This window comes from Peromyscus californicus, unplaced genomic scaffold, assembly GCF_007827085.1.
Source record: "Peromyscus californicus insignis strain IS unplaced genomic scaffold, ASM782708v3 Scaffold_5__1_contigs__length_169319896, whole genome shotgun sequence".
Taxonomy (NCBI): domain Eukaryota; kingdom Metazoa; phylum Chordata; class Mammalia; order Rodentia; family Cricetidae; genus Peromyscus; species Peromyscus californicus.
The window spans coordinates 90788956-90808124 of record NW_026294573.1 but is presented as its reverse complement, the minus strand read 5'-3'; the positions used below and the strand labels follow the sequence as shown (position 1 = coordinate 90808124).

The window sequence follows — 19169 nt, the reverse complement described above, 5'->3', positions numbered from 1 at the left end:
TGGATGAAATCAATTATTTCAATGAATTGTGTAAACACTGGGTCCTTGACATTTTTTCTCTCAGAAAACGCATTTGGTCTTGGCATTATCCTTCCTAATGTCTTTTTTATTGTCTGTGTGTCTTCATGGGTGCACACAGGTGTGTATGTATGTGTGTGTGTTTGCATGTGGATGTGCGCCTGTGCAAGTACACAGGCCACTAAGGTGGCACAAGGCTTCCAGGAAGGGCTGCATATGACTTTGTGGGGACATCTCGAGGTACTGGCAATTCCAGATGCATTCCAGGGTCTGATCCAGAGAATGACCATTTCATGAGTTCATTTTCACTCAGGCGCCCATGACTCGGAGTTGATTCAGTCTTTTTTGTCCTGAAAACAAAGGCTACTGTGGGGTTGCTCTGCCTACAGCATTACTTCTAATGCACTTAACTGTTTTTTCCCTTCCTGGCTTCTCTAAATCTTTCCACCTCTTTTCCATTCTAAATCCCGCTGCCTCTGCTCTTTGCTTGAAGTGAAATCCTTTTGGGGGGCAGCAGCATGAATACACTTGTCCCCAGTGGCTGTTTTAAAAGCCCCCATTACACAGCAACTCTCGAGGTGCCCTAATACAACTAATCATTGTCTGGGTCACTAGTGTAAAAAAAAAAAAAAATCCTCTGAACAGCCCATTTCTCACCATCCTGGCTACCTGAGCCATAGGAGACTGGGCCATGAGCTGGGAGTGATATTTTTCCAATCCTTGGACACCATCCAATTCACCAAATGAATGAAATTAAAACATGATTCATTCTGAATTAAAGTTCTGGTTAGATGAATAAAATATATAATGGGTGGAGGGCAGGGTTTAGACAGTGTAATTACCGGATGTAGCAGTGTGAGCTGGAACTGGAGCTGAAACCTGGGGGTATGTGTTTGAGCAGACAGAAAGGAGGCTGAGTCTGTTTTGGTATTCATTAGTGCACAAAAATCTCAAATGAGTCGCTCTCCTTCCCCAGTTCTCATAGGCTCTTTAGAAGTGTCTATCTTCAGCATCCTTAGCCTCTGAGACCAGACACTGGCTGGGTTTCAGAGCTTGGGGCTTAATTGCCTGTATTACAGGCACAATGTTCGTCATGCAGCCAGGGAAGGCTGGCTGGGTCATTAGCACAGCAACTCTTGTTGATGAGGTCTTAGCCACCAAAAAGGATGTTCGAACTATCCCTTTAGGCAGGGAGTGATTAGGTGGGTTCCTGTGTGGGGGTGTCCTTCTAATTATTCTAACCCCTTTTAGTGGGTTGCCTAGACGACAATTGTGGTATTTTTTAAGAGCTGCAGTCTTCCTTCCATTAAAACCACTCACAGCCCTGGGATGCACCTGCAATTTTGAATTGCATTTATCAGAAATGAAATCATAACTATAAGCAGGTCCTTCCTTGGTCAAATGCACAGTTAGGTCACCACATCTGAGTGAGTAGTCTGTGTGGAAAGCTCTCAACAGAACCCCCAGCAGGAAAGGAAACATGGATACTTAAAATCAGTTCCCTCATCTCAGCTACTTTTATGTTATCTATGTTCCCCGTTCATTTCTCCAGGGTGGCAGCATGCTGATGGTCATCTGAATGTCTGGAAATCAATTTCAAGAAAGGTCTAGTGATGATCAACAACTCCCAGCTTTCTCATTATCATAAACGCTAAGCGGGCACACTTCATGTTGCTTCAGCAGCCTGAACTTGTGCGTGTGTGCATGCTTTTGTGCGGTGTGTGCATGCCTGCAGACGCATGTGTGTGCATGTGCTAGCCGGCCAGCAAGCCTCAGGGATCTGCTTGTTTTCACCTCCCCATTACTGGAATTACAAGCATGTGCCACCATGCTTGGCTCTTCTATACGAATTCTGGGGAGCCAAACTCAGGTCTTCATGCTTGCCTAGCAATCACTTTACCAACTGATTTTGATTAAAGAGCATGAATGAACAACAGAAGATCCAGAGGATCACAGAAAATCAACTTCACAAGTTCAAGGCCAGCCTAAGCTACGTAGTGAGTCTGAGGTTATCAGGGGCTGTGCAGTAAGACTAAACCTCAATAAAATAAACAGTGAAAGGGGCACAACCTTGCCCACTGAGAAATGCAATAAAGACAGAAACCCTGGCTTTTACTCATCAGACTAACAAAAATGGCTCAAAGTTAGCAAAGGCTGTGAGCTTGCTTCTGTCCGTCCTCACACCTACGTGCAGAGGGAACACACATATGACATCTCCTCAGGGGGAATACAAAATGCTGAGCATTGGAGCAACATAAAATGCTCGAACTGTAATGCACTCGCCTTTGGGCTCAGCAAGGGTACTCCCTGGGGATTTATCTTATAGAGTTCATTGGTTCAAGTGCACAAACCGAATGCCAAGCACGGCGGCCAGTTCTCGTGGACAGTGGGTGAGGCGTGTGTGTCTATCAGTATTGACTGGTTAAGTAAATACATGTGCCTCTTTATATGTAGACTGTCTTGAGATGGACAAGAAATGCAAATGGTATTTGCAGCTCAGAACTGGGGAATACAAAGCAGTAACAGATATTTTTGAGGCTTAACATCTTTTCTTTGTGTGTGTCTGAGTGCAAGCGTGAATGCAGCGTGTCACGTGTGCAGAGGTTAGGGGACAACCTCAGGTGTCAGGCTACATCTTCCACTTTGCGACAGGGTCTCATTTGCTTCTGGCATATGGCAGGTTAGCCTGTGAGCTGGGGAGTCTCCTGACTGCCTCCTATCCTGTCGTAGGAGCACAGGGATTATATATGTGTGCTATGGTATTTGACTTTCCATGTTTCTGGGGACCAAAAGCGAAGTCCTTATGATTACAGGCAAGCACTTTACCCACAGAAGCATCTCCCCAGGCATCGTTTGAGTTTTTACCGCTGTGTGCACCTCCTGTTTAAAAAAGAGCACAATGGTTCCCTTTATTACTAAATTGATGTATGCACATATGTGGGTGTGCCTGCATGTCAATGTTGGGTGTCTGCCTCAGCTGCTCTCCACCTTCTTGTTGGGACAGTCTTTCACTGAACCTGGAGCTCACTGAAACAGCCAGGCTGGCTGGACAGTGAGTCTGCTCCAGAGATTCTCCTGCCCCTGCCACCCCGCACTGGGGTTACTATCAGGCCTCAGTGAGTCCTGTTTACATGGGTACTTGGGACCCTAAGACAGCTTGTCACATTTGCATGGCAGGCACTTTACCAACGGAGCCATCTCCTCAGCTCCCTGGTGACACTGTTCAGTGTACTGGCAGGGCAACACTCTCTTGGCTTTGTCAGAGATGAAACCCCAAATTAGATAACTTGGGAAGCACACAGACATTTTCAGCTCTCCAAACTTTCAAGACCTACCGGACCAGCAGAATGCATTCTCGCCTCTCACCTACCCTTCACCCTAGATCAGCTTTGCCATTTACAAGAGGACAGTATTGTTGTCACAAGCCGCGCCTGGGCAGTTAGCTCCTAGGAGTCTCAGACAGAAATACCATCTCCATTTCTCCTTTTATCCCTTCTCAAAAGATCCCCATGGCATTTCTGCTCTTAGGCTGTTTCAAAGAGCGGTGTCTTTCTTCACTGTGAACCCTCTTCCATTTTATCTTTCCCCTGGAACCAGGCATCCCTCTCTGTTGCTAAACTTAGAATATACAGCTCTCCCATTGGCCCAGGAGACACATCATTTCTTGAGCTAGACACTATCTTTGTTCTTTTTCTGTCTATATGGACTGCGAACATGTTACTGTTCAAAAACCCACTGAAAATAGCTACCAGGTAGCCTTAAACACTGTACACAACACCTTAACAACATAATGTTATTTGGTTCTTTGTGTGTGAGGGCATAGATATCACAGGGGTTGTACATGTGTGTTGAGGTCAGAGGTCAAGGACTAAAGTCCTCCATCATTCTTTTTTTTAATCTTTTGAAGACAGGGTCTCTCACCGAACTTGAGCTCACCAGTTTAGCTGGCTGACTGGCCAATGAGTCCCAGAGATATGTCTGTCTCTGCCCTGCCCCCAACCCCAGCACTGGAGTCACAGATGTGTGCCACCACATCCAGGTCTTCACATGGTACAATGTACATTATATTGATAAACTGTCATGTGTCATTTGAGCTCATGGAGAAGCTGGCTCTGGAAACAGGGTTGCCCCCCACCATTCCAGACCTGAGTATGTTTGTCTTCTCAGGCACCTTGTCTGGGAATGGGCTGTACCTCTCCTGACTCTGTAACAGGGAAGAAAGAGAACCACAAAACATCCCAAGAGTAAAAACACGGTGTCCTTGAGAAATGCTAGAAGGCAAATCACTTCCAAAAGATGTTACTATTCTCGGTCCCATGATCTAAAAGATGCCTGCAGTGGGAAAAGAAAAGCCAGGAGTTCTGCAGTAGCAAGCTCACCCAGGGAAAGCTCCAGCAGTCACTCCAACTTCCCCAAGCGTCTATTTGATGTTACCTCAATCTGAAAGTGACACTTGCCAGGGACGGTCTCTCTCGACTGGGACCCCCAGCTGGCTGCCTGAGGGGCTTCCCCAGTTGGTGTGCACGGGATGTTTGCAAACCCTTGATGTGATGATGTTATTTTTCTGCTGTTATTTGTTCTCCTCCCTGGAAGCCTCACTGGAAGAGACTCTCTATTGGGAACTACAGCTGGCTGCCTCCATGAGGCTTCTCTGATCAGTTTCTGCTGGATGTTTGTAGCATCAGAGTTCCTATGTTGCCCTCTATCTGCTGTTCCTACCTATCTATCACTTGTTATTCTTTTACTTTTTGCGTGCTACATGCTTAATAAACTCACTCGTGGGAAACCCAAAGCACAGCTCTCACAGATCATTCTCCAGACCATGAACCTGTCGGGATGCCAGGGATCCCAACTCAGGTCTTCTTGTTCATGCAACAAGCACTTTACTGACTGAGCCGTCTCCCCAGCCCTGAGCTCCTTAATAGCAAGACACTGCTTCGTTTCTTTTTGGAATGAAGAAAATGAAACCAGTTGGGAAAACTGGCAAGGGTCACATGGCTAGTGGCAAAGCTGAGCAGTTCAAAGTATGTGAGACTCAAAGTTCCCACATTTCATCTCACCAGAGACCCGTGAGTCTCTTCCCCCAGAACCACCAGAAGGCCACATTGTGGGCCTCTAGTCTGTCTCTCATCTGGCTTGAAATGTCTGTCCTCAAGCTTCTGCAGTCTTGCACCCGTCCCCATGAACGGGCTCTCACTGTGAAGCAGGTCCTTAGCCAGGTGTGGTCATGTGGCTCACCTTGTCTCATGGATGGACTTCACTAGCACTGTCTCTGGAGGAGTGCAGAACAATGGTCAGCAAATGGCCTGACAGACCAAGGGAGGGGACGGTGAAATTCGGGCCACATAAGAAGCAATTAGAATCCAACTTCTTGCCTCCCCATGTATTCAGAAGCGGAAAAGAGCATTAACTAGGCAGATGGAGGGTTCAGTGCTAAGGATTCAAGCCAGAGCCTTGTTCATACTGGACAAGGGCTCTACTACCAACACACATCTCGGGGGGCCATCCGTTTACATTTTAGCCTCCTGTCTACTTAAATTATACACACTTCCACTGCCACCAGTGAAAGTTAAAATCAAATCATTAAACCAAGAAATGTCATTAACTAAGAGAAGCTCTCACCCCTGCTCACCCCCATCCATTGATGGTTAAAATGTAAGTCCTAAGCCCGGTGTAGTGGCACGTGACTTTAATCCCAGCACACAGGAGGCAGAGGCAGGCAGATCTCTCTAAGTTTGAGGCCAGCCTGGTCTACATAGAGTTCCAGGACAGTCAGGCTATGCAGAAGAACTGGCTTAAATTTTAAAAAGTCCTGAAGTCTCACCAGCAACCATCATTTTAAAAGAAGTGAGCTTGTTTTAGTCTTATTGTGCGCCATGTGTATGCAGATGCCCATGAAAGATAGAAGAGGGGTGCTGGACCCTTTGTAGCTGGTGTTAGATGTAGTTGTGAGCTGCTCAATGTGGGTGCTAGGAACCAAATCTGGGTCCTCTGAAAAAGCAGCAAGAACTCTTAACTGCTGAGCCATCTCTCCAGGCCCAAAGCTCAACGTTTTTAAATAAATTGTCTGAGCTATCATTTGGTTTCTAATTTGGAGAGAAGTGGACCTATTTCCAGAATTATTGATTTCTTTTGCCTAGGCTCAGCTGAGTACCAGTTTCGACTCTGTTTGCCTTTTAGGTACCCCAGGGGCTTCTTAAAATGTGCCAGTTTTCCTTTACAGCAATTGGCTTTTCTCCGACCCGCAACCCCCAGGCCTGGCTCCTGTTTGCCCATGGCCTCCTGGTGGGAGAGGCAGAAATCAGTCGCCCTGGGCCAATTTGTGGTATTTACCTGGAGCACTTGAGAAAGTTGGCCAGTCAGAGAATTGACGTCGAGCCCGGTTTGAGAAATATTGAACTAGAAAAGATCAATATGGCTGTCCAGAGAGTTCTTTGATGAACTCGGATTTTAAAGGACTAGGTAAAAGCTGCAAAGTCAAGTGCACCAAAAAGGCTGTTATTTGTTGTGTCCCAAGCTGGACCCAGGAGGCTGGAGTCACCGACCTGGAAGGATGGTGGACGGTTTTAACAGGCAAGAGAGTCAGAAGGGACCCCAGCACTGTCCTGATTCCGTCTTTGCTGCTAAAGAGAGCCCAGTTCTGTGGGAATGGCTGAGCAATGAAGCAAGATGGTTCTGGATGCATGTAACCCCTAGCAGACTTCCAAGATGGGTAACTACCACGAGCCACACCATACACTGACACCAAACCCGAAAGGACGAGAGAGGCGTAAGGTTAAGCTTGTGAATTCCAAAACTAGAAAACGTTAATTAGTTGTGGAAAAGTGGGCTTGATATTGCTGGCACCTGATGGTCCAAAAAAAAAAAAAAAAAAAAACCACGAATTACTGGGAAGAAACATGTGGAACATCTCACACAGCGATGCCTCATTAGAAATAACACTCCATCTCTGTTCCTTTGAAAACGGAGAACGGATGAGCTGAGTGCAGTAGTAGTGTGGGCTGCTGGACCCCAGTGGGATGAGGCGTGGAGAGGGTTACTAGACAAGTAGGGGGTGCATGCTGTTATGACGGTCCTGTTATGAATGGGGTTCCTAGTCTCTGATGGGTGCGGACAGATACTCGCCCACTGACGGTAGGGATGGTGGAGAAGGTAGACGGTGTTACTAGGTTGTTGGCAGAGGAGGGCAGCTCTCTAGGCAGCAGTTAGACTTCAACATAGTGAACTGCCCTCTGGTCTAACAGTCTCGCTGGGATGTGGATCAACAGGGTGATGACAGGGGGCTGAGTCATGAGAGCCCAGAGGCTGCCACTTACCTGCTGTATGACATGTAGGCACTGCTTGACAGAACCCCAGTCCTGAGCTTCCCTATTAGCACGATATTACCCACCTTGCAGAGTGACCGGGATGATAAAATGACGTGACACATGCGGAGGACGAAATCGGCCATTAACCCCTCCGTATGACAATAGATCACTCCCCACCTAATGGGGTTTTCAATGTCAGATGTCCAGTGGGTCCTCTGCCCTGGTCAACACCACACCAATGCTTCAAATGAGACACACTGAATAGTGTCCACATGATAAAGCTGAGTCTACAAACGACACGCTGGTCCACGTCCTCCTCAAAATGTGATGCTCCAGACTGGATGGTGTACATCAGAACCCTTCAGACCAGACCAGGGATGATGCATCATTGCCTGCTACCTGGTTAGAAATTCCCTTTGGGATGAATCCATTCTCTGAGCAGACATCCAGTGAGCATTTGCTATCTGTCAGGCACCAGGGAACAAAGGCACAGCTCGTATTGAGGAGTCTAAGGCTCCGAGAGGAGACGAACAAAAGAAGCCGTGTTAATAGAAAGTTGTGAGTACAATGTTCCCGGATCTGGGGGTGGAAGGGGGAGGCAGTAGTAGAACACAGAACACAGAAATTAACCCAATTTGCAGAGGTGGGGGCCGTCAAGAGAGTCCCTGGAGAAGATGACGTCTGGGCGGAGGCTTAGAGGCTAAGCGGGAGTTGGGAGTGACAGAAATCTAGGCGGAAGGAACAGCATTTGCGAAGGCACAGTCATGAGGCATGGCGCGTGCAGGTTGGTATTACTGTTTGCTCGGAAAGGGAAGGGGTCTGGATGGAACATGCTGGAGCAGAGAGACAGAGGCAGAGCGGCCAGCACTGGAATGACACACAGTCAGATATGGCTGCAGAGAGACAAGAGTAAGCTTGGCGAGGCTTGTGGAAACCAAAGCGGGCACCCCTGGCAAGGGGGAAGACATTCCTGTAAGACAGTGTGCTGGGGAGAACCGTGAAGGAGGCAGAATTCAGTAGAACTGTGGACTGCCTGGACATGGGCGGCAAGAGAGAGAAGAGCTGTGGCATTCTCACTCAGCCCAAGAGAACTGGACGGGGGAAGAAAGGTGTGCATTCCAGGAGAGACGGTCAACGATAAATTTGATTTCCGTCACGTGGAGTTTGGACTCCACGTGGGACAGACATCCATGCTGAAGTGACAATACAGAAACTCATAGAGAGAGTATGAGTTAAAGATAATGGCTTTCAGAGTCAACAGCACTATAAAACAGGACAGAATGGGGCAGCGATTCCAGACTGGTTCAGTGAGAAAAGGAGCGAGCAGAGAAGAGACCCCTGAGAGACCCCAATGTCCGGGGGGACCAGGAAGATGAGGTTGCAAGAACGGAGTCACCACGTGGGGTAAAGGCCCACTTCACTTCACAGGCAGACTGTGGAAGCAGATAACTTCATCTGCTCATTAGCTTAAGCAGAAAGGCTTTTACTGGGGGGTCCCGAATCATCTTTAAGAGGCCACAGACACAGCCAGGAAGAGGTAAGTTACCATAAGGGCATGTGTCCATCGCTATGGGACTGTTATCAGGGAACACCCTGCTTCCACCTGGGGCCAGGTGTTACAACCTCTGCCAGAGTCGCCCCAGATGAAGAAACACCTCAGCCACGCGCCAGGAAGAGCCTCAGTGTTGGATGGTCCCGTCCCATCCCACGGAACTGAAGGTTCACCTTCGGACACCGGGAGTCAACTGTACCATGAGTGAGATCCAAGGGAGGCTTCTTGGCAGAAGAATCAATGAAATGAAGATGGAGTCCAAAAAAAAGGAAAAAGTAAGAATAATCTTTATTCTTTACGTGGAGACACACTGTAAAAATGTTCGCAGTTAAGATGAAGAGACCAGAACACGTTTATTCAGATGCAGTACATACCCTGGGGGTCAGAACACACCCGTAAACAAGCATCTGCGGGGGAGTTGATAAGTAGGCCGTCTCCTCCCCTGTGCAAGTGTGCAGAGGATTCCCTGCTCAAGAGACTTCTACAGAACCAAAAAGGCCAGATTTTAGCAAGGAAGGATGTTAACACATGTCCAAGGGTTTAAAGGGGACCAAATTATAATCACATCTATCGAAGTGACACGAAATTAACTGACTGCACAAAACCACAAAGGAAAGCACACCCTGGGATTGCCTAGCAAGAGAAAAAGAGGTTTGGTGCACCACTTGAAATGGGGTCAATAAATATTTTGGTACAAGCTTCACCCTAAAAGACAGCATGTTGTTCTGGGGTTCGACAGAAAGAAGGGGCCACGTGCATCCCTCTGTGCGACAGGCTGCTTTGGCACAACCTCCAGAAAGCGGGAAGACTCTCCCGTGCACTCCCTCACTTCATCTCGACTGCATGCTGCTTTTCAAAGACGTAACATCTCACGTGAAATCCAGCCTCAACCCTGACAGTAGTCACAGTGATGTCTTCGGAAATCACACGGGTTAGCAGCACCAATCATTAAGGCAAATTGCAAATCATTCTTACATTTGAGAAGTAAATTCTAGTAAAACATGCTATGCAGCTGGTGATTAGCATGGAGGCCTAAATCCATACTCGCTAACCCACTTAAAGATGCAAAATTCCAAGTCTCCCTGTACTGATGTCATATCTAATGAGTTTCATAATCTTCATCAAGCTTCTGTTGTTACAGAAGGGGTATTACATTTGTCTTTATGGGGAGTTGGTCTGAATGCATGTTTTCAGCCCAGATGAGAAATGAAATCTTAATAAATCACAGAACAGAAAGGACTCTGGAGATCACTGAGTCCAGCCCATTATTTTCAGGGAGGAAATGAAACCACTGAAAGGGGAATGACCTAGCCAAGGTCACACAGCAACGGAGGCTGGGCCCTGGCAATCTCCAAACCTACAACAGTACCATGGGTCCAGCTAATCCCCCAAGCTTTTGGTTTGTTGGTTTGCTGTATGTGGTCCCCCTGGTTAAATCACAAGATTATCAGGTACACCGCATGATGATAGGGACTTTCACTTCAGTTTTAAAATCAGAATATCAAAATGATTCCTGAGCCTTTAGCTACCTTCATTTGATTGAGAATGCAGTCCACAGCAAATCACGGCTACCTAGGGCGGTTCTCTTCAAATGTTGACTCGGACACTAAACGCGCTACTTAACAACACTCGTGCAAGGACGCCCGTGTGACGTCAGGATGCGTCTCATGGAATGCAAAGACACCATGGTGGTGACAGGAAGTAAGGCGCTTCAGTTTCTCAAAGGGCAGTCATGAGTTTGTCCCGGTATGTGACACTGTAGGTCCCTCCTAAGTTCCTCTGGTTCTGGTCGTGGACATAGTCAAAGTGGCCGTCATCTCCACTGGCTGAGGCTTTCCAGTGCGGCCTGTCATCCAGATAAGATGGCCTGTTTTGTTTGCAGATGGAATGGTTACTGGGAGAATGGAAGACAATTCAGAACGGAGTGAGGCCAACCACGCACACCAAAGGGAATGGGGGGTGGGGGGGGGGGAGAGCGAGTGGGGTGCCTGGCACCTGAGTGGCCTGGTGACTTCAGGATTTTAAAAACTCCCATGTGATCATCGCCCAAAGATCAAAGTGGAGAAAAGCTCTGTTTCTGGACAAGTCAGGGTTTTGCAAGGGGTGTGTGGTGGTCAGGGCAGTCCGAGGAGAGCTAGCTGAGGGGACAGCTTCCATAAACCAGATGTGCATGGTGATGGTTTTGGATTGCATCTGCCACAAGAGTGGAGCCATCAACTTTCCTTGGGATGCACCTCTGGAGAGCTCGAGAACACACAGAGTGCTGGGTGCCACCTGGGTTCAGCTACAGCTCTGGGATGGGGAGAGCAGTGGTTCTCAGGGGACAATGAAGCATCAGCAGGGCCACCTCTGAGGGAAAGTGTTGCCCCTGGGTGAAGAGGCGGCTAGGGCACGCTACAGAGGGAAAACACTGACAAAATAGGCAATACTAGATAGGACGTCTGCTTAAAGCACTGTTAACAGGATGATAGTCTAAGCCTCACCTACTTGTCACGTCTGAAAAATAAACTACATTTGGATGTTGCGAAGCTTTAGAATTATCACTGACCCGACTTGCCCTAAAATGCCACATGAATACCAAAGTGTTAATAATGTCAGACTGCACTGCTGTGTTACAAGGGCCCCATAAACGTTTACCTAACTTGCTCAAGGCACATTGCCTTCTACCACCCAATTCTCCAGGCTCCCTCAAGGAGCGAGGCCCACAGCTCCACCTTGGTCAACCTGAATTCACCAACTATTCTTTTGAAAAAGCCGGACACAAAAATGCCAATTAAGACTCGTCAAAAATGCAAGTCTTAAGGACATGGCTGCTTCCCAGGGGTCGCCCTGACTCCAAACAGCAGGCGCCAGGTCACTCAAGGGCAGTGGCAGGAGACACTGACAGCCATCGGGACAAAACCCCACTTATTTTGTAAATTAAGTTTCACTGGAATACGGTCAGGGATTCTTATGCCAGTCCTCACTGCTTGTTGTCTTCCGACAATGACCACAAAGCTGAAAACAGAGACTCTCCTTTGCTGAAAAAGTCTAATAACCCCCAAGTAGGAGAAAAAAGGCCCCCAGCCACCAAAGCAAACAGTGCCCTCATTCCTAAGGGGTAAAAACCCTTTAAAAAAAAAAAAAGGGAACCCTAATCTCCAAGCTTTAATTACATTCCAAGAAAATAAAAATAAATTCTCAGAATAAGAAAATATTAACTTGGAAACCTTAAGCAACATCTCTGATATAAAAACCAAACCAAAATATTTGCGGTCAGAATAATTTTTTTTTTGTTTGTTTTAAATCTGTTATTTCGCAAAGACTGGTCACTTGCTTCCTTTGCTTTGAAAAGCATAGGTTTCTGCCCTGGTCATGCCCCACTGCACGGTTTATCCTGCAGCCTAGAGTGGGGACTTGAGGGGACAGGAGAACTCCCCAAAGCAGGGCTCCACAAGCTCACCAACTCACCTGACATTTGGAGAGTGCGGACGCCACCGGGGCTGGCTGGGGTGGACGTTCGGATGGTACTGAGGCTGGAAAGGAAACACCAAACTGGATTACTCAGTGACCTTTGGATTTCAATGGCTGCCATGTCATTTGCTTTCTCTTGCGATGGCACCCACCTCGGGAGTCCAGGGGGCCATGAATGGGAAAGCTGTAACCAAGCCCTGGGGGCAGGGGCGGCTGGATCTTTCCCAGATGATCTTGTTTCTCCCACTAACAAAGGCTGGGGATTGGGGGGTTGGAACCTAGTGTCTGGCTCACCCAATCCCATCTCCAAAGCAGGGGCTGGGAGGCAAGGTGCCACATCTGACTCAAAGGAGGGCTACCCAACATGCCCTGGTCAGACAACACCTCTCTCTCAAGGAAGCAAGTGCCAGGAAGATGGGGTGAGTGGCTTCTCTGTTCAGAAGCCACTTTTGTTGGTTCTGAAATGACGGCAGGCGTGCGTAACAGCTGAGTTACCCTGGCATGCAGACAAGGGCCGGAAGAACAGGGTAAATGAAAGCAACAGCGTTGTGGGTGTATAAGCCGGAATATCATCAGGAAGACCTATTGTTCCGGAGAGACTGGAGAGACGCACAGATGGACTGAAGGAAGGAAGGTGGGAAGATAAGAAAGTAGACCAGTGTGAAGCCCGGATGAGCCTGGCAGGGTAGCCAGCTGCCATTCCACTTCTCACCTGCAGAGGGCAGCAGCCCCGGACACTGCCAGAAGCCACGGGGCTTCTCAAGGCTAAACTAGCTATGAGGCAAATGTGCACCCCGCCCCCGAAGGTCACTGCAATCGCACCACTATTAATCTTCTAATTATTTCTTCCCTTCCTCCTCCTGACCCCTGCTGCTGTGGTTACTAAGCAGTGGACTGCTTTCTGTTACAGAAACTCTCGGCGATTCTGTTCATCCAATTTTCATGGCCCCGAGATGCCCTCACGCAGCCTATTCTGTATTCCAGTAGTCTTTCTTTCCTTCTTCAAAGCTCCTGTCAGCAAGCCGAGGCTGCACCCCCAGGGGACACAGTGTGGGGGGCAGAACCTGTAGGGATCAGTGTGTGGGAGGGTATGCCCGCTGACGAGGTGCAGTCTCCACAAAAGAGAACGACCGCCCCACAACTGGACCCTCTAGTCTTTTGTTTCTAAATACGCCCAGATTCACCAAAGGGGTAGAAACCTCATCCACAGACTTGAAAAATTCCAGAACCTTCCTTGGTATATCTTCTCTGGTAATTCATTCATATTCTACACTCTCAAGTACTTTAATGTTAACTCGGGTGCTCTGTCAACAATGAGGAATACATATGGATCTCTTTGCTTGCCACAATAACAGGGAAAAGGGGAGCCAAATTTACTGGCATTCCAGGGACAATGAAGAACTGCCCCACCTCAAATGACAAGTGTCCTCATGGAGAACACGGCCATCCATCCTCTGCAGCTGGCTGACGCTGCAGAATGAGCTAATGCCGCCATGTCACCTTCCCGACAATCCTTCACAGCACCATGATGTGATCGGGCCACTCATCGGCCCCCCTCTTCCAGTCCACTTAACATCCAAACTTGGATGGGGCAACACAGGGCCGCTAAGACTGGCCGAGCACAAGGGGCTCCCAGCGGCAGTGTGGAGAGATCCATGCCCAGAGTGCCAGGACATCTGCTGTGAACAAGCACAGCCCTGGTTCACTGTAAACAGAAGGCACCCAGGAAGCAGAAGAGGGCAGGGGTCACAGCAGGCAGGAGAGGGCAGGGGTCCCGAAGGGCAGGAGAGGACAGGGGTCATGGCAAGCAGGAGAGGGCAGGGCAGGGGTCCCGGCAGGCAGGAGAGGTCAGGAGTCATGGAGGGCAGGAGAGGGCAGGAGAGGACAGGGGTCCCGGCAGGCAGGAGAGGGCAGGAGTCATGGAGGGCAGGAGAGGGCAGGAGAGGACAGGGGTCCCGGCAGGCAGGAGAGGTCAGGAGTCATGGAGGGCAGGAGAGGGCAGGGGTCCCGGCAGGCGGGAGAGGTCAGGAGTCATGGAGGGCAGGAGAGGGCAGCGGTCCCGGCAGGCAGGAGAGGTCAGGAGTCATGGAGGGCAGGAGAGGGCAGGGGTCCCGGCAGGCGGGCTGCCTGACTTCCTCCACTCTCATTCTCTCTCCTCCAAGCACTGGTTGGCCAACACCAGCTCTTTTCCTTCCCTACAACACTCCAGTTGCACCTGACATCCCTAAACAAAAAGCAGTGTGTGAATAAGAAGCCCAGGACCCTAGGGAAGATGACAGGGGAAATGATTTTCCTTCTACTGGGTTCAGAGTCCCTTCTACCCAAAAGCCCCGGTTCCTCACTCCGCCCGCTAGGAGTGTGACTTCCTGCACAGGAGTTCTTCAGAAACCACCTGGGAACCTCCTAAGGATACCGAACACGGGCATCTTGGACATCTGCAGAAATGGTATCTACAACAGCGAAAGACCAGGGAAGAGGACAAGGTTCCCACTGAAATTGTTTATGGAACAGCAATGTCACTTGTGACACTCACAGCCACCCATCAGGGCAGACGCTGGGAGGACCTCCTGCTTCAGGCACTGGCCCAGGACAAGGGTGGTCAACAATATGACGCTGTGGGAGGTGAGGAGGCCTTTGGGGGTCTTCAGAGAGGGACCCTGGCTAGTTCTCCTGAGAAGAGCAGTACAGCCCCACCCCTTGCCCTGGCCCCATCTCACCAGGCAACCTCTCCCTCCATGTACATTGTCCTGCTCCTATGCCACAAATCCCTCACCAGAGCTGAGTGGAAGCCAGTACTGTACTTCTGAACCTTCACCAGTACTGTACCTCTGAACCTTCAAGGCCATGCATTAAATGAGCTTATTTTACTTTATAAAGTACACAGCGCTGGGTATTTTGTCACAGCAGCAGAAGAAAAAGAAAGACTAGTATAGGGCTCCAAGTTAGAAGTCCTCAGACATGGGTCTCTGGGCCTTTAAGCAGAAACAAAGGACCACCTGGGAAGCAAGGCCCACACCAGCCTCCCAGAGTCCCCACGCGTCTGTTCATTAGCACCACCTTAGGATCTCTGAAGTCTATGGATGGATGCCAAGTTCCTCCTCCTCCTCCTCAAGTTTCTGCTCAACTCTTAAGGGAGGAGACTGCTGCTTATTCTTTTAATGTTGGCCACATGGTTTTAAGGTGCAGGGCTGAATCCCTACTGGAGGGGGGAGCTTCCGACTTACAAGACAAAAGGAGGCGGGGACTGCTGAGTACGAAGGTGGAGCCTACTGTAGCAAGCAGGTAAGAGTTTGCAAAGGACTCCAGGCACATGAGCATGGACAAGGCAGCACCAGCAAGAACCTAAAGGCAAGCACTCTGCCGCTGCTGGGAGCTAGCTCAACACAGCCTTGTGACAGGAACCGTGGGAAGGGACGTAAGAAGTCAGGACAGGCTCTGGAAGCCTAGAGAGGGCCGCCCACAGCAGCTGTGGAGGGGCTGGCTCACTACAGGCTGGGCTACCGAGAGGGCTTTGGCTGTAGCAGGTGGGCAGGCAGGAGGCATGGGCTCCGGTTCGGCACTGCTGTGAAATGACATACCACTGGACATGGAACCCGAATGCAACAGGTCTGCTGTTTGACACATGGGTTCTAGAAGTAAATGAAGCCTCCACTGGTCTGAGGAGGTTTGCCATGAAAAGGGGTGGGGGGAAGGACCAATCAGAACAAAGCAAAACAAAAAACACCTGCTGGGTGTGGTGGCGCAGGCCCTTGATCCCAACCCATGAGAGGCAGAGGCAAGAGGATCTCTGTGAGTTAAAGACTAGAACTTACTGCTCTACACAAGTGAGTTCCAGGACAGCCAGAGCCAGACTGTCTCAAAACAACAACAACAACAAGCCAAATGTCCTTCCTGCAAGTTTCCTCAGTCTTTTGGCACCTCAGCAGGCACAGTCAGGCCCAGGAAGACACATGAAGAAGAGGCAGAATCTTCCCTTCTGGAAGCCTGTCTCAAGGGCTTGCCTTTGCTAGGCTCACAAAATGCTTTCACAAAGGCATGCACTCGAATGCTGCTGAGAGGCTGGGCCTGACCAACCAGAAACATAACTACATGTCCCTGGCACTTGCAAGTTAACAAGGTTAAACCAGGCACTTCAGACGACTAGGAGGGAACAGGGGTCAGGGCAGGAGGATCTGTCTCTGAGTTTTCTGGGAAACACGAAGAGTGAACCAAAACCTAACAAGCATATGTTGTTCCTACATATTGCTCGTTGCACAGAATTCAGAAACTTTCAGAAACATCTCAAACACAGCATCTCACCTGGTAATTATGGACTTCAGGATTTGCTTTGGAGCTAAAAAGAAAAAGAAAAACATCGTTTTACCAGTTGTAAGGAGGCATTATGATAGATCTATTTAACAGCCATAACTAATCCCACAGACTCCCTACTCCATTAGGAACGTCTGCACACCACTTCTTTTCTGGTTCCTAGAACTTACATGAACATAGATAATTCAGGAAACCACAAACAGCGACTTCCACTCACCAGCTTAAGGCTCACCAGCATAAACACCCCAGGAATACGCCAAAGTGCAGCTGTGACATTGTGGGTTTCCTTCCAGCGCAGGCCCTCCCTGGCATTGCCCTGGAGGCTAGCCCTCTAGTGATGGCACAGAGCCTCTGGCAGCTGAAGGGAGAGGTACCAGCTTCTCCGAGACACCTACCACAGCCACTGTGAGGAATCCCACATGAGCCCCTGGCCCACAATGACACTGCAGCTGATCTGGGCACTGGTGGGAAATGTTAATTCATGTCAAGCCTCTGCCCTGTCACTCATCTACTTATCGGGGTGACGAAGTTCATGGCATTTCCTACCACCTCAACCCACAGCCAAAGGGGCAGTGGCTTCACAGAGAGTTAGGAACCCTACTAAGAATCACTGGTCGGTCAATGGCTGAGCCAGGGCTGATTCAACATCTGCTCAGACCCAAACCCTATTTTCTTTCCACCAAATCTAGCGGGCTCTTGGAGGGTCTGTGGAAAAGTTCAGAGTTCAAGTGGGGTCTAATTTGACTAGAATCTTAGTTAGAACTGGTTTGGCAAATATATAAACACATATGCATGCATAAATAAGTGTGTGAAATATATGAATGTATATACATATATAGTGTATATATGTATATACATACACAAACACACACAGGAAGAGAAGAGGGGAGAGAAGGAGAGAGGGAGGGAGGGAGGGAGGGAGGGAGGGAGGGAGGGAGGGAGAGGGAGGGAGAGAGAGGGAGAGAGAGAGAGAGAGAGAGAGAGAGAGAGAGAGAGAGAGAGAGAACGTTTGTTGCATAAGATGCGAGCTCAGTACCTACTGGAAACCTCCCAAGCCCAGAACAATCACTGGGCAGCCACTGTTGCTAGGGTGCCTGGAATCAAGGTTTATTGCATCTCTAAGAGAGGAGGGGGGCATCTTTGTTCTGAGTCTTACACTGGGTCTGCATTCAGTTTTCAGAGAGGACTGGCAGCGAAGCCAGCCTGGCAGCGAAGCCAGGCTCGACGCCAGAGCTTGGGCTGGCTCAGCAGGTGGGTAAAGTGCTCCACAAGGTGCTCTTTTTCCAGCAGTACCTTTGAGGTTCCCAGCACAACTTCATCCACGGTCCCCACAGCAATTCTACTCACCCAGGATCCCACAGGCTGGGAAGAGCAATTGAACAGCTGTGAACAGCGGTTATTAACTCATTTGTTCCTACAGGGTATATTTACTGACACTTGAGTGTGTGTGTGGCGATTGTTTTTTAGGTTTGTTTCCATTCCCCGTGTATAATCTCCCCTAGATTCTAAGAGGGAAATGTCACTTTATCAGGGAAATACAAACAAACAAAATAATCACCTCCTAAGAAAGCAAGAAATACTGTAGCTTACAATCTCCTGAGAATTCAAAACAGGACCTGTCAGGCTGAAAACCCTCAGCAGTTTTCAGCATGCTGCCTGCTCAGACCCTAACTGCCAGAGACCCCGAGGCAGAGGGCACACCTGCAGACCTGAGAACACTGTATCACCCCCCACCCCCCCACCACAGGGGGCTATGGGCAGCATTCAGGAGGATTCTCCCACCCCTTCATCAGATGCAGAAGGCAGACAGCATGGCCAGGCCAGCCTGTCTGCAAACACACCCTGGAACCTGAGGCTATGCTAACTTAGCTCTCCAGAACCTGAGGTTCCTTGAAGGGGATCTCAGTGCTTCCTGAAGTGGGGAGGAAGCCAATGAACAGGTGGGCCTTAGTCCTTCCCTACCCACAAGTCTGTTTTGTTTGCTTGTCTGTTTTGTTTGCTTTTTAAGTCAGGCTTCTTGGGGATGGTGGTAGAGGGTAAAAATCACAAGCTAAAAAAAAAAAAAAAACTGGGGAGAACACAGACCTAGTCCAAGCTCCTTGCCTGCAAATGAGAAAAAATGGAAGCAAAGCGGGTAGAAGGCCAGAGGCCCCAGCATGTATTGGAAAAAGCTGTTATGGAGAGGGCTCCTGAGGCCTCGGGTGGAGCTCTGGAGGCTAGCCAGGGCAGTGATGACCCTGATCTCATGCCCTGTCTGCCAGGATGAGAGTACACAGCACAGGCCGTGTGTACCCATCTCAACAGCCACCACCACCTTTGCCCTATCAGACTTGAGGCCTCAGCCTGCAGTTCAGAACCAATGATCTATCAGCTCTTCTCTCACATGGCAGCTGCTCCTAGCATGTCACGCTTACAGAGGAAGAGGACTGGTTCCAGATAGGGAAGAGAAGGCAGGGAATAGGTACAGCAGTGGCTCTCCCCTAGGGGCCGCGCGAACCTTACCAGGGAAGCTTTGAAGGACAAATGCCCAC

The 19169-nt window shown here is 49.2% G+C and overlaps 1 protein-coding gene across 7 annotated transcripts in view; it reads right to left on the bottom strand.

Annotated features, from left to right (window-relative positions):
- Window positions 1–19169, bottom strand: part of Epb41l4b (erythrocyte membrane protein band 4.1 like 4B) — a 151496-nt gene that overhangs the window by 56482 nt on the left and 75845 nt on the right. For 5 of the 7 annotated variants that reach the window (XM_052717805.1, XM_052717804.1, XM_052717807.1 and 2 more), the window contains 2 exons: window positions 16630–16663; window positions 12328–12392 (listed from right to left, as the gene is read on the bottom strand). In XM_052717805.1, coding sequence (XP_052573765.1) covers window positions 12328–12392; window positions 16630–16663 — 99 coding nt within the window. Of the gene's footprint in view, window positions 1–9142; window positions 10772–12327; window positions 12393–16629; window positions 16664–19169 lie in introns of those variants that run through there. The other 2 variants (XM_052717810.1, XM_052717811.1) reach the window with 2 other exon arrangements.